At 36.4% G+C, this 14,384-nt stretch overlaps 3 protein-coding genes across 5 annotated transcripts in view; 2 read left to right on the top strand and 1 right to left on the bottom strand.

The window, feature by feature from the left end:
- Positions 1-117: 117 nt before the first annotated feature.
- Positions 118-3,002, top strand: LOC106152831 (uncharacterized protein CXorf65 homolog). The gene is made up of 2 exons (XM_013526569.3): positions 118-401; positions 1,191-3,002. The coding sequence occupies exons 1-2, from the start codon at positions 260-262 to the stop codon at positions 1,529-1,531; spliced, it is 483 nt and encodes a 160-aa protein (XP_013382023.1). The 5' UTR covers positions 118-259; the 3' UTR covers positions 1,532-3,002.
- Positions 2,994-10,266, bottom strand: LOC106152828 (26S proteasome regulatory subunit 4). Its single transcript, XM_087006390.1, has 11 exons — positions 10,140-10,266; positions 8,848-8,904; positions 8,444-8,540; positions 8,022-8,146; positions 7,115-7,300; positions 6,174-6,302; positions 5,837-5,933; positions 5,353-5,441; positions 4,688-4,885; positions 4,147-4,356; positions 2,994-3,792 (listed from the first exon to the last, which is right to left on the bottom strand). The coding sequence occupies exons 1-11, from the start codon at positions 10,140-10,142 to the stop codon at positions 3,658-3,660; spliced, it is 1,326 nt and encodes a 441-aa protein (XP_086862516.1). The 5' UTR covers positions 10,143-10,266; the 3' UTR covers positions 2,994-3,657.
- An 89-nt stretch (positions 10,267-10,355) lies between these two features.
- LOC106152829 (uncharacterized) overlaps positions 10,356-14,384 on the top strand; it is a 54,287-nt gene continuing 50,258 nt past the window's right edge. For all 3 annotated transcript variants that reach the window (XM_087006396.1, XM_087006395.1, XM_087006397.1), the window contains exons 1-3: positions 10,356-10,524; positions 13,313-13,400; positions 13,696-13,797. In XM_087006396.1, coding sequence (XP_086862522.1) covers positions 10,522-10,524; positions 13,313-13,400; positions 13,696-13,797 — 193 coding nt within the window. In that variant the 5' untranslated portion in view covers positions 10,356-10,521. The remainder of the gene's footprint in view (positions 10,525-13,312; positions 13,401-13,695; positions 13,798-14,384) is intronic.

A 14,384-nucleotide genomic window follows, 5' to 3' on the forward strand; every position in this document is an offset into this window, starting at 1 on the left:
CCATGCGATTCCGTCTCGCTGGCTCGGAACAGAATGACACGGATTTAATGTTTGTGGGGGGTGACTAAACGAGATTTGAATAACAAGGTCGCTATGGGATACGGGCTTACTGCAAGCAGTAGGTCACACAGAGCCTATCACATCACTGTTTAACTAAAAGCCTTGAACATACTGAATAAGGTCGAGCTAGATGGAGATCTCTCGAAATACTCCATGGACTATATGAAGGCTAGAGAGAGAATCTATATTATTTAAGACGATGTTTATTATAGTTAAATACGGGAACAACGAGGAGTTGATCTGCAACCCGAGCTGTGCCGTTGTGAACCTGCTCAACAACATTAAGAAACGGACAGGCTTCGGTAACACTCCAGTTAGCCTGGACTTGTCCGACGAAACAGGTGAGGGTCGGTAGGGGGTTCTGTATCAAGTGGAACGTAAAATTAGTTAAGTATCTTTATGCAGCAAGACTCGGCTGTGATTTTGAGAAAAAGTGCTACCCGGCTCCAAGATCGTTTCCGTGAACTTTTGATAGTAAGATAAGGAACCGCCATATGAGTTCTAACACTAAGTTTTTTAGATCCCGACACGTATTGCTAGTTAATCAAATTAGCATTTGAATTGTGTTACGTTTCATCGTGTTAATACCAGTCAAATCTTTATACTATCATGTACAGTGGTCTACGAAGTTTTCTCTCTTCGGACACATCGCTACTAAACGTACTCTACTACATGTACTACCGGGTCGGTACTACTATTACTACTAGAATAGTACTACTATCGTTCACTATACTAATTACAATACATATGACATGCCATGAAAATCTGCTGAATTCGCCCTATCCCCCTTTAAATGAAATAACTGAATATCTGCCGGACCGGTATGGTTTATTTAACAACTTGTATTTATGTACTCTTTCACTTCATTATAAGCACCTGAAAAATGTCGGTCGTGCATAAGAGTTCATCGGCTTGGTCAAATAACAACATTTTATCATTCTAGTTCATTAATGAAAAAGTTAAAGATAAGCTAACCAAGTAAATAAAACATCAGCCCGTGGATGGGAGGTTTTATATAGTGTTTATTGATCAAGAGTCGTCAATCATGTCATCATTAGTTTACATGCTATCTGAAGAGTGCCAATTTCTCGATTTAAAATGTCGTCTCAAGTAGATTTCTATATTTGCAGGTTTGATAAAGGAGTTGGATGCACACAAGCACGATTATGCAACCAAATATCTGGTCTCCCACAACACTTACATCCTAGTGGAGAAACAGATGCTCCCACCAGACGATGACAACTACAACGGGGACGGCGACTCCTCCTCTCCTTTACCAGGAAAATACCAATATATACCACTCTTGGAAAAACACAATGAGATTTTCCCGAACTTGAAACTTCACGTGGCTGAAGTACAGAAGAAGAGGAAGATGCGAGCGACCAGTAAATCCCCAAGTCCCGCCGGCCGGGTCACCCTTAGCTCCAAGTCCAAGAAGAAGCCGAGTCAGTCGAAAATTGCCAAGAAATGAGGCGGTGTCCTTCTTTCTAAATGTATTATTATTATTATTATGAATGTTCTAGTATAATTGTGATATCTGTGATAAAGATTAGCGTGTGAGAGTTTGATGTAGGAAGTAGGGAAATGTTTAGATTACTAAAAAGACGTAGGCTACAGATTGGGTAGTTGTGAATAGAAAACTGTGAAGGAATTTCCAACCTTGAAAGGTGAAAAGTAAAACGCCATTTATTTCGTATACTTGTATTGTTTGACAAAAGTAATCTTAAGGTGGATGGAGATGGCTGTGCACGTTAAGAAGAAGAGAGAACGTTATGGTTTTTGGGACTTAACTATTACGCATGAAACCAGGGGAAAACATCAACGATCTTACCAATAACATAACTGCAATAGCCTAAGCAGGACAGGATACGATCAAATATATTTAGTATCCTAACATTGTTTCACAAAAGTAATAATTACTAATATTTAGGTGGATCGAGATGGGTGTGTTCGTAAAGAAGAAGAAAAAGCGCTGTCGCTTTTAGTTCCTTACCATACAATGTACAACCAGGGAAAGCTCAACGACCTTACATAACTGCGCTAGCCTACGCAGGACAAAGGCAGGTTGTATGTTGTTACGCATTTAAAGGAGAAAAAAAACTAGACGCAGAATCTGATAAATATTGTGAGCATACACGAAAATGTCTCGCCCTGAGTTATAAACTGTTGACCATGGAATTCCACCACCAGAGCTAATTAATGTAGATGATAAACGTTCTTTGCTGGTATTGGGGAGAAAACTAAGCCATTGACACTAAATCTCGGTGCGATCAGTCTGTCGACTACTATAACGGCAGCCAGCAATTATTAATGTGTTTTCAAAATCGATCTGTCTGCAAACTATATCAGCGGCTAATCCTGCGAGGTGCCGGCGTTCTATCACATTTTCCCGTGCGCGAAATATCGACCGGTGCATTGTGAACCGTTTTCCGTTTTTTCTTCTTTACAGCCATTCAATTTACCATGACAACGGACAAACACATTAATATGTTGAATGTACACTCGTAGACTAACAATGCAGGGTGATTAAGTATCCAAGTTCTGGGCCAAACGATGGAAAAGAGTATAATTTTTTTAGTTTGTTCATCTAGGAATTTCAGTCTCGAGGCAGTTTATATAATAGAAACTTCAATCATGTTATTTGTATACTTGCATTCGAAAAGGTTAAGAATATTTTTTAACCCAGGTGTTCGATTCGGGGGCCATTTATTCCCATATCAGTATATACCCACTGTGAGTCTCTTGAAAATGATTTTATGCTCACACAACTAATGAAAAGATGGTCGATTCATGGCACCCCGGATTATTCAACCAGCGCTTTGACTGTAGAATATTAGAATTTTAACAGGGTTTTTATGTCCACTGACTGGTTCAGGTGCATGTTGTTTCCCCTATTATACTAGAATATCATAGTTTATTAAATAAAACTTAAGAAAACTGAACTGTATTCGTTCATTATTTCATCGCACAAACTAAAATTTTAATGCTTGGATCACATCTATATCCATGCTGAAAGTGCACGTTTCACATCTTGTACTTATTAGTTGGTTTTTACATAACCAAACTGATTTTATATTGATTGTGACACTTTAAGTCCAGTGTTGACAACTGCATTAATAATAATAAATTGATCTAAATAAATAAATGAAATATAAATAAATAAATAAAATAAATTTTAAAAAATGAATGGAATTGAGAAATATAATAAAGAAATTAATTAATTCAAATGCTTTATTCAATATTTTAGAGCAATGTCATACCCCCCCTCATTTTCAATTTTCCCTTTTTCAATTGGCTGTTTTTATGTCCAAAGACAACATACATCCTTTTCAAGTAACAGAATAACTACCCTCTGCTAAAAATGCACTCCCAAGATGCACTTTAGTTTACGTGTCCATTGCTATCCATGTTGATGCCAAAAGGGGAAAATTTTTTTATCCAAACTGAATCAGCTCAGATTGTATGCCTTGCTCAATATCCGAGGAATGAGTTGCCTATGTCACTGAAATATGTTCACAGCATATTCAAAATGACACACAGCCAGGATAAGCTGATGTCTGCTGAGTTACTATGTAGTTGATAAACACAGTGTCAAGGTTACAAGTACAGTCCTTCTGGTGTGCCCTCATTCTTTCTGTAGAGAACATTCTCTTTGGCTTTCTTAAAGTCCTCATTAGTGACCTTCATTCTTCTCTCACGTAGAGCTAGAAGACCTGCCTCTGTACAGATAGCCTGGAAATGAGATAGAGCACCTTTATAGATCAGGAATCTTTGACTATTGTGTTATTATTCATTACAGGCTTCTGTGATTGATTTTCATACTACCTTCTTATAAATTTATAATATCCATTAATTACATACAATATTATAACCTGCAAATCTTTAAAAGAAAATTAATCAAACACTTAATAATTTTTAGAGGAGGATATGTTTTCATTTCATCATCCAAGTCTCTATTGCCTCCCCCCTTTTTTATGTCAAGCTTTGTCTAATGGGACGTCTTTCATCAACTCCAAGGTAGACCTAAAACTACAACACTCATTTATGAAACGCCCAGCACAACACACATATTGCTCCCCCCAGTACCTTGATATCTGCCCCAGACAGGTCATCCTTGGCCATGATGTGTTCCTCCAAGTTGACCTCGTCAGCTAGGGTCATCCTGCTGGTATGAATGGTAAAGATTCTTCTCTTTGTCTTCTCATCTGGCAGCGGAAATTCTATCTTCCTGTCAATACGACCTGGTCTGATCAAGGCTGGGTCCAGGGTCTCGATTCTGTTGGTGGCCATCACAACCTGAAGGTGGGGTCAAATTGTTGTGAATATAGTCTGGACAAGTTCACTGACTACACATGTAACTTTTAAGAGGAAAACGGTTTTGTCTCTTTACAATTGCTGTTAACATAGATGAAAATTAAGTTTTAACTTTCCAATATTTTTGATACTTCAATAATATTAAATTTCATCTTCATGTTTCAAATGCTCCAGTTAAAAGAAAATAAATTATATCATGTGATTAACTAAGATTTTATTTCATATATTTTCATATTTTTACTCAAGGTTATCTGAAGTTTACAGTGTGTTGTTATCTAAGCTGCTGACATTTTGTCTAAAAATCAATTCTCACCTTTACATCTCCCCTTGAGTCAAACCCATCCAGCTGATTCAACAGCTCTAACATAGTTCTCTGAATCTCCCTCTCTCCACCCGAGTTAGACTCGTATCTTTTTGTGCCAACAGCGTCAATTTCATCAATGAAGACAATAGAGGGCGCATGCTCCTCCGCCACTCTGAATAGTTCTCTGACCAGCTTGGGGCCGTCACCCTGTTTACAAAGAATTGAGAATTTCTGTTACCAAATTAATACATATTATGTTGTCGATAACATTGTCAACAGTTACAAGAAATTATATTTACTGATGATTTAGCGGTAGTGATCACTTACAAACCAATTACTACCCTGAGTGATAATTATTAATAGGTCTACCAGCACCCATCAACCTGTGGGCATTGATCCTGATGATGCTCTAGTGACAAGATTCAAATGTAGCTGTTTCACTTCTATATTTGTTCCAAAGGGAGTGATTACTATTAATATAACATCATTGTATTAAATTATTGTATTGTATTTTTATTTTCTTATGCATCACATCTTTATATTTCGCATTTCTGATTTTTATTCAACTAAATTCAATAACAGAACCTCACGAATTTGACCTTAAAAACTTAAAAAATTATGCTAAATCTATTACCCAGCAATGAAGCAGACTGCCATCTCTAAGTCCTACTCACCAAATATTTTTGTATAAGCTCTGAGCCAACGACCCGCAAAAATGTAGCTGATGTCTGGTTAGCAACAGCTTTAGCTAAAAGTGTTTTTCCTGAAAATAAAAACACGCAAATATAAACATCTATTGTCACCATTTAATCAAATATTTACTGGTATAATATCATACACACTTCTAATTTCAAGAAACAAAGTTGGATAATGTTAATGACCGACATGTCAATTGTAAATCATATCAATATTTTTCCATACAACCTATTTCTATCAAGTAGAAAAAGTACAAATATTCTCCATTTCCTGAATTTTTTTGGAATAAAATTCACCAAACCACATATCATTTATACAGAGAGAGGGGCCGTCTAATGGACTGAGCTATGAAGGCTGTCCATAAAGTCACAATAAGAACAGACATAAGTTATAAAATCATTACCTGTCTCAGGTTGTCCATAAAGTCACAATAAGAACAGACATAAGTGATAAAATCATTACCTGTCCCAGGTTGTCCATAAAGAATGACCCCCTTTGGAGGCTTTATTCCCATTTCTTCATAGTATTCTGGATGAGTTAGTGGTAACTCTACTGATTCCTGTAAAAAAAAAAAGTTTTTCAAATCAAATTTTTCTGCAGTGATTAAATATCTGAATCTTATTTTGTAAGTATAATATTCAAAAATAATTATTCTTTTTTCACAAAATTAAAAATTTTGAGGTTCACTATCCAATATTTTTGAAAGAGTAATGCCTAAACATATAGGTGGAAACAAACTTCCAATAAATAATTGAGTTTATTTACAACACTGTGCTTTCCATAAAGCCATACACCTAACCTTTATTTCTTGTATTTGCTGGTCCAGCCCCCCTATATCTGCGTATGTCTCCTGCGGCGCTTTATCTAACTTCATTACAGTTACCATAGGGTCTGTGTCATCTGATAGAACTCCTATCACTGCATGAACCTGAAATAAAAACCATTTAAAAACAGCAATCAGTACAAACTGAAGGTCAGTTTAACCAAATCATCTAATAGCTGGATTTCAACGGTTCTTGAAAAAAACTTTAAACTGAAGAGAAATAGTACCTCACATATCTAAGCTTCTTACATTCATCTTAATTCATACAAAAAGATTTTTCAATAATTCCTTGAAAATTACACATGGTAACCAGATAAGTGCAGCAGACGTAAACCTAGGTTTAAAAAAAAAACTCTGAACATTGAATCTCAGACAAGACGAATATCGAGAACCATCAGAATTGAATTTTAAAAATGCAGAATTCCGTGTTTCCATGGAAAAAGCTCATGTCTGGTGCAGACCTCCACCAAGAAAGTTCAATTCTCATTATTTTTTATGAATGATAAATTGTGGTAGTTGAGATCACATCCATTGCACAACACAGTAACAAGTGGTCTAAATTCCTGGATCCAGATGGTAATCTGGACTGCTACCAAAAATCCATTCACTCTTCAGTTATCCCATTACTGAACCTATCATGAAAATTTCATCAAAATCCACCCAAAACTTTTTTTAGTGAGATTGGGGACAAACAATCAGAAGGAGTTGAAAACATAATCTTCTTGTACTTGATAATAAAATTAGTTATATTAAACAGGGAAGAGACCAGTCCTCACTGAAAAAGTAGAAAAATTGGCCAGGGGTCCAGGGTACATGATTCACAAAAATGACCCAAATGAACCTGAAAAAGTCTGAATTCTAACAAAAGTTGGAAAAGTCTCATCAGTGTATTATAATGAAATCACAGTTGTACATACTTTGTGATTTAACAGGACAGAGCAGCCTGGTTCCAGAGCATCTTTATCCACAAAGGAGAGAATGCTGACGTAATGTTCACTGCCTACAGATGTGGACACAATAGCGTGGTTATCGTCTATGATCTCCTCCAGGTTACCCACTGACATAGGTGTGCCGCGGAGGTCGTCCACCTTGGACCGTTCCTCCTAAAAAACAAAGAAATAGTTTTATTAATATCATTGCCATTAACAGGATGACAGTCTGAATTGGTTTTAAGTTTGCATGATGAGCAAGAGATTCTTTTGCCATTTTCAACTGACCACTATTTCTTCTTCCAAGCTTTACCCTTGATTTTTTTTAGTTTTCATCAAAACATTTACATGATTTTGGTTCAAAAAGATAGTCTCCAACTTTTTTTATAGCTTGCAAAAAAGAAGGAATAAACAACCACATGTTATAAATAATGACATGATACTTACCATAGGAACTAGAATCTTTCTATACAACCACTAGTATATAAAGTATAACTGTGTCCTTAGATTGAAATGCTTGTTATAGCATGCATGTTAAACAGAATATATATATATACATATATATCTGGGGTAGCGCTAGCAATTTTTTTGCTTAGCCAAATCACCACTTTTTTTGTTAATTTGTTATCAAAATGGTTATAATTTGGCTAAAACAAGTCAAATCAAGCCCTTTTTCTTTGGCCAATTTAAGTAAGTTTTAGCATTTGGCTAAATTGCTAGTGTTAGCGCTACCCCAGTATATATATCATAAGGTGCCTCAGATTTGCTGGCTTGCTTACGTCTTATATTTGACTTTGCCCTTGAAGAGAACAAACTATATCACCATCTTGGATGTTTCAGAGACATAGTTAAAAACCCTCATCAAACATAATCACCAACCACTGTCCACACCAACCTCTTGCTTTTCTTCTTGGGGTTTGAGTCTTTCTTGATTTCTGAGAAACTCTTCCTCCATTAGCAAATAGTCCTTGATACGCTCTAGTTTCAGCAACTTTAATCGACATCTTGTGTGGGGTGTAACTGCATTGAAGAATGTTATATTATATCAATTTCCACTGTCATTACCAATTCTCTTTGTATATAATTATGGTTATGAGGCGAAAATGCAGTAGTTTATTGGATGAGAATACCATCACTGATCAGGGGAACAAAAAGAGTGTCAAAATAACCCAATTCAGATTAATTTACTTTGACATGAAAAACACTCTTGTACTTATTGATGTACGATAAATTCCATAGCCTGTGCCAAGAATTGCAATTACAGTTATTGAAACAATTTCTGCCTAATAAGTAATAATGTAAGTGAGAGTACATTACCTTGTGGTAACTTCATAGCAGCATCAGGTCCTTTCACCTTTTTCTTCTTCTTCCCCACCCTTGTAGGGATTGGGGGCTCATATTTTCTCTTTTTATCCTAGGGAAAAATCACATGTACATGTACAAATACATGGGATTTTGTAACTTATAAATGAAATGCTGATCAAAAATACATTGAAAACAAACTTGCAACTGGTCAACATTAACTTCAAGCCATTTTTTTTCTTGGGGGGGGGGGGGGGGGGGGGGGGGGGGGGGGGGGGGGGATGAATATTAAACTGCTAAAAATAATGATGCAACATCTGTTCCAGTTATTGATTGGTTCAATTCTCAGGAACAAAATGACTGGCCCCATATAACTGGCATTACATTAACTATTTCATACAATTATTCAGCACATTTACCTTGTCATCCTTCTTATCTCCATCTCTTCCTGCTCCAGCTCCAGACTGGTTCTGACCCTGAAAACAGAACAACAAAGTTTCTTAAGATTGAGCCTGAATTAGTTGTGACAGCACCGTATATCAATAGTTTAGGTATATCACAATCCACTAGGAGCGCCACAGTAGTAACTATCCAGGGGCAGTGAAGTGCAAAACTGAGACTGGCCTGCTATCAGCTCGCCTATGACAAACTTTTTTTAAATCTCTCTTTTAGCACCGTGTTAATAAACAAATAAAAGCCATTTACTAGATAAGCTGTAAATCAAAGAGTAAATTCCGGTCACGTGATTTTCCGTGTTGCAGTCTTAGAGAACTTTGATTTGAGGACGTTTTTAAGTTTTGCCTCGACAAAATGTTAAAAAATTCAGATAAGTACTACATGGAAGTTTTTGTAATTTATTCTGTGTAAACTACTAAAGTTAATGAAATTTGCAATTTTATGCTAAAAAATCATGAAAATTAAACCATGCGAAGTATAGTTTATTTGATGCGCAACATTTATAGTACATGATCTGCACCGAAGCCATCCCAGCCATGTGATTGTGCAGTCGCCAATTTGGGTTAGTTTTTGGGTCATTAGATTAACATAGAGCCCTAATTGGTCATAAGCATTTTGAGCTGCAGCTACAGCTGAGTGATTACTGCTGGTCAGTGGTCATGGGTCTTTAGCTGAAAAGTGTGGACACTTTTGGTGAAATTTTGCAGTTAAAATACTTCAATATCTATGTTGCTTGTAGGGATATTTTAAAAATAAAATTTTAAGAATTCATCTGTTTTTTGCATTACTTTTCAGAAGATATAAGTATTTTAACTTTCTGATCAGTTTGAAAAATTTTCTGATATACATAAATAGTTTCAAAAGCAGACTTGAAAAGACCTTCCACTCTAACTGCGATGAACCCCCACACTCCAGGGATATGGCTACAATAACTCACAATAGAACCAAGGGAAACAAACACAAGAGAGCCGACAGCTGGGGCTCTTGGGTGAGTATTTTGACGTGACCCATCATAGGTTGCATAGGTAGGCAGTTGCAAATGTGATTCAGCAAAAAATTGGAGAAAAAATCGGGAGACGAATTGAACCGGCATTTAAAAATATCTTCTATTACCATGAATATCTAACCATTATTTCAAGTTTAGTTCAGAAAGTACCAATCCGAAACTATGTTATCACTTTTAAGCTTTCACTTTAAAATAATTTCAATGGGATACTACAACCAAATACACAATAACAAATTAGAGCGTACTCACCATTATGGAACTTCCACTCTAAATACATGTGCGCATGTCCCAATTCTTTGTCGATAGAGGTCACTGCTGTAAACCTCCCTTTGGTTATAACTCCTTGTCATAACCAAGATAGAACAAGTCCTTATCTTCATCCGGTGTGTTTATATGGTATAAAAACCATTCTTAACATGAACGATCTGGAAAAGATATGGACTAACCCAGCTTCAATATCTGATAAGATAACTCAGACCTTAACCTATAAGTCTCTGCACTCTGTATATCAGGACTAGTGGGAAAAATTAATGAGCAGCAGAACGGGTAACCAAAGGGAGGTTTACAGCAGTGACCTCTATCGACAAAGAATTGGGACATGCGCACATGTATTTAGAGTGGAAGTTCCATAATGGTGAGTACGCTCTAATTTGTTATTGTGTATTTGGTTGTAGTATCCCATTGAAATTATTTTAAAGTGAAAGCTTAAAAGTGATAACATAGTGTCGGATTGGTACTTTCTGAACTAAACTTGAAATAATGGTTAGATATTCATGGTAATAGAAGATATTTTTAAATGCCGGTTCAATTCGTCTCCCGATTTTTTCTCCAATTTTTTGCTGAATCACATTTGCAACTGCCTACCTATGCAACCTATGATGGGTCACGTCAAAATACTCACCCAAGAGCCCCAGCTGTCGGCTCTCTTGTGTTTGTTTCCCTTGGTTCTATTGTGAGTTATTGTAGCCATATCCCTGGAGTGTGGGGGTTCATCGCAGTTAGAGTGGAAGGTCTTTTCAAGTCTGCTTTTGAAACTATTTAGGTATATCAGAAAATTTTTCAAACTGATCAGAAAGTTAAAATACTTATATCTTCTGAAAAGTAATGCAAAAAACAGATGAATTCTTAAAATTTTATTTTTAAAATATTCCTACAAGCAACATAGATATTGAAGTATTTTAACTGCAAAATTTCACCAAAAGTGTCCACACTTTTCAGCTAAAGACCCATGACCACTGACCAGCAGTAATCACTCAGCTGTAGCTGCAGCTCAAAATGCTTATGACCAATTAGGGCTCTATGTTAATCTAATGACCCAAAAACTAACCCAAATTGGCGACTGCACAATCACATGGCTGGGATGGCTTCGGTGCAGATCATGTACTATAAATGTTGCGCATCAAATAAACTATACTTCGCATGGTTTAATTTTCATGATTTTTTAGCATAAAATTGCAAATTTCATTAACTTTAGTAGTTTACACAGAATAAATTACAAAAACTTCCATGTAGTACTTATCTGAATTTTTTAACATTTTGTCGAGGCAAAACTTAAAAGTTCTCTTTTTGAAAGCACATTAATTGCATTACTTCAGACACCTGCTTTGAACACGACAGGACTTAGCAGTGCTACCCAAGCCCCTTTTTCTAGCTTATCAAATCTTTCAAACTGAGACCTCTAAAAGCGATATGAATATAATAGTTTTCTTTGTTTAGATAATGATTTTATTATACAAGAATTCTGACTGTATATTAATGAACTGGGTGCGTATACGTCATGGTGTTCCAGTAGGAAAAATTGCTTTAAAAATAGTACACCACCATCGTTGATAAAGTCGCCACTGACGCTAGAAAATCCTTTTGATGGCCATTTCCCTGAGCTAAATACGTAAGTGAATATCAACAAACAGTTGTCACGCGTATTTGTTCACAGATATACTTGATACAAACGATAAAATATACCTATTACAACATGCATCTGGTGTAAACTGAAATTGCAGCCCGTTGGCCATGGAGGAGTGTTGGTATTATCGCTGATAAAATCACCATTAGCTCTAGAAAATCCTCCTGAGGCCCATTGACTGACACTAAAAACCCTAGTGAATATAACCAAGTGGTTGTCACTAGTAATTGTCCTCTGGTCTGCTTGATATGAACGATCAAAGTTCACCAATTTAACATTGAGAGTTATGGGCGCAAGCCGATGTTTTACCCTAGTCCAAAATGAGAGCCTCGTTCTGGGTTCAGTAATCCGGTAACCGACTGTAAGAATACGCATAACGAACCTTTCTGAGATCGCATTTGGTTTCTGTATCGTATAAATAAACTTAATTTTGCTTCAGAAATGAGTTTTATTGAACCTTTTCGCTATTACATCTTTGGAGGACAAGACAAGGTCATCGGTCATTCACTGGTCGCCATTTTCGCGAACGAGGCAACAACTTGCTTCACTTTTCGAACTTAGAACAGAATTAGACATATGAAAGACCCCAATTTAATAATTCAAACTATAAATTTTAGACTAAAGTACCAGAACAGAAGCTGCATAAATGTATGCAACATGATAATAGAACGTAGACGTAAGTACTCTTTGTAAGATAAGACTTTGATTACCTGTGGACCATTCTGATTGCCAAAAAGATAAATAAACCATCTTTCTTGTGCCAAAAGGTAGGTTTTTTTTATGAAGAAGAACCCAAATGCCATCTCAGAGAGGTTTGCTATGCATACCTAGAAGTAAATATCGGTCCATTTCTATCTTTATAAGAAACACCCCTGGCATTGCTACAGTTCTTGTATTATTGGAATAGCAGACAATACTTATGTCATTACATAATTTAATTCTGAAAAAATTATTGTTGAAGATGTTTAAGGGGCCAATTGCAAAACTGCTGGGATTTATCTCCCACAATTTAATTAATTTATTTTTTTGCCAAAACATTTTAAAGTTACATTTATTAAAAAGAGTGTGGATTCTCAGTAATGCAAATAACCATTTCTACTATGTTTTTGATATGACTTAGATAAAGTCCAAGACTGGATTTAAAAAGGTGAAATATCATAACAGAGCCGTGTATGTTGATGGCTCCATCAAGCTGGAGTCAATGCCGTAGGCGCTCATGTCAAAATAAACCATCCCTTAACAACCCCCCCCCCCCCCCCCCCCCCAAGTGTTGTACATCCCAGTGACAATTAGAGCGGGTTCTCATGCCTAGATCGATCATCTGGATCAGTAAAACTTCCTGGGGAGTCTCACTAAATTGCTGTCAACTCAACCAGCTCAAATGTCTGTCATGCCTACCGAACTTGGGTAAAGATGATTACACCCTAACAGTTTTACTAGGTGTGACAGACATTTAAGACATTTAAATTTGGTACAATTTCCATAATAAGTGTTATTGAGCATTTGGTTTTATTTTTAGGACCAAAGCCAGTCTGGAGCTGAAGCAGGAAGGAAGAAAGAAGAAAAAAAATTAAAAGGATCTGAAGCAGATATAAAGTTGCCACAAAGTATTATTTTTAACAATGTTACTAATTAGACCTAGATTGTTAAATAACTATGTTGTAATCTAGTGTGCCCTTGCAATTCACAGTATGGGCTATGGAATTTATCATGTGAGTGATCACTGCAGTGATTTTCAGGTCAGAAGTATTCTATCTGAATTCAATAAATAGATCTGCTTGTGTTGTTTTTGGTAGCCTTAACTCCACTGTTCTCGTCCAACACACTGCTGTGTGTTTTTTCATGTAACCATTATAGATGTATTTTGCAGTGGCAATGAATTTATGTTTTCATATTTCACAGGATGGATTCCATGGCCAATTTGGAAAAAGTTGCTGATTTTTTTTATTGCTTCTACCATAATGCCGCCAGTTACAGCCAACCTAGAGGAGACATGCAAAAATGGTAAGTTTTCACAGAGATTAAAGTATATTTAGTGAAATAGGTATAAGCATTATTGTACCACCAGTGTGTTGCTGGCAGTGCACGTGCTTTTAGTCCCTACCCATCTCGTCCACCTCCTCCGCCGCCATGTTACCACTATCACTTCTCCTCCTAGACTATAAGAGCCTGAGTACCCATCTCTTGGATTTAGGTCACATATAAACTTGATGCGTTCCACTTAAATTTTTAGCTTTGTGGGTGCTCGGGTCTGGGTGGGGCGCTCGTCACAATGCACCCTTGTCTGTAATTTGCAAGTCTGATAAACTAGCACAAACTGTTATGTCTATAAGCATTTTTATTGTGATTGGGCACAAAAGAAATGAAAAGTTTTTCTATTTCCAGATAAGATCTTCAATTAATTGTTTTTTTTTCTTATTGATGAGAGCTATTGAAAACAATATATGTTATGCCCAAGCCATGTAATCTCTGAGGGAAGTCCTTTAACAAATGTGAACCAAATAGTTACAATATGTGGCTACTTCAGCATAGGGGTCAAATATGTAGCTTTTTACCTTCTTGCACTAAGGGTAACATTCACATTTCCTTCT

Source organism: Lingula anatina, chromosome 2 (assembly GCF_051362555.1).
Source record: "Lingula anatina isolate TDL-2025a chromosome 2, LinAna3.0, whole genome shotgun sequence".
In the NCBI taxonomy this organism is placed as follows: Eukaryota; Metazoa; Brachiopoda; class Lingulata; order Lingulida; family Lingulidae; genus Lingula; species Lingula anatina.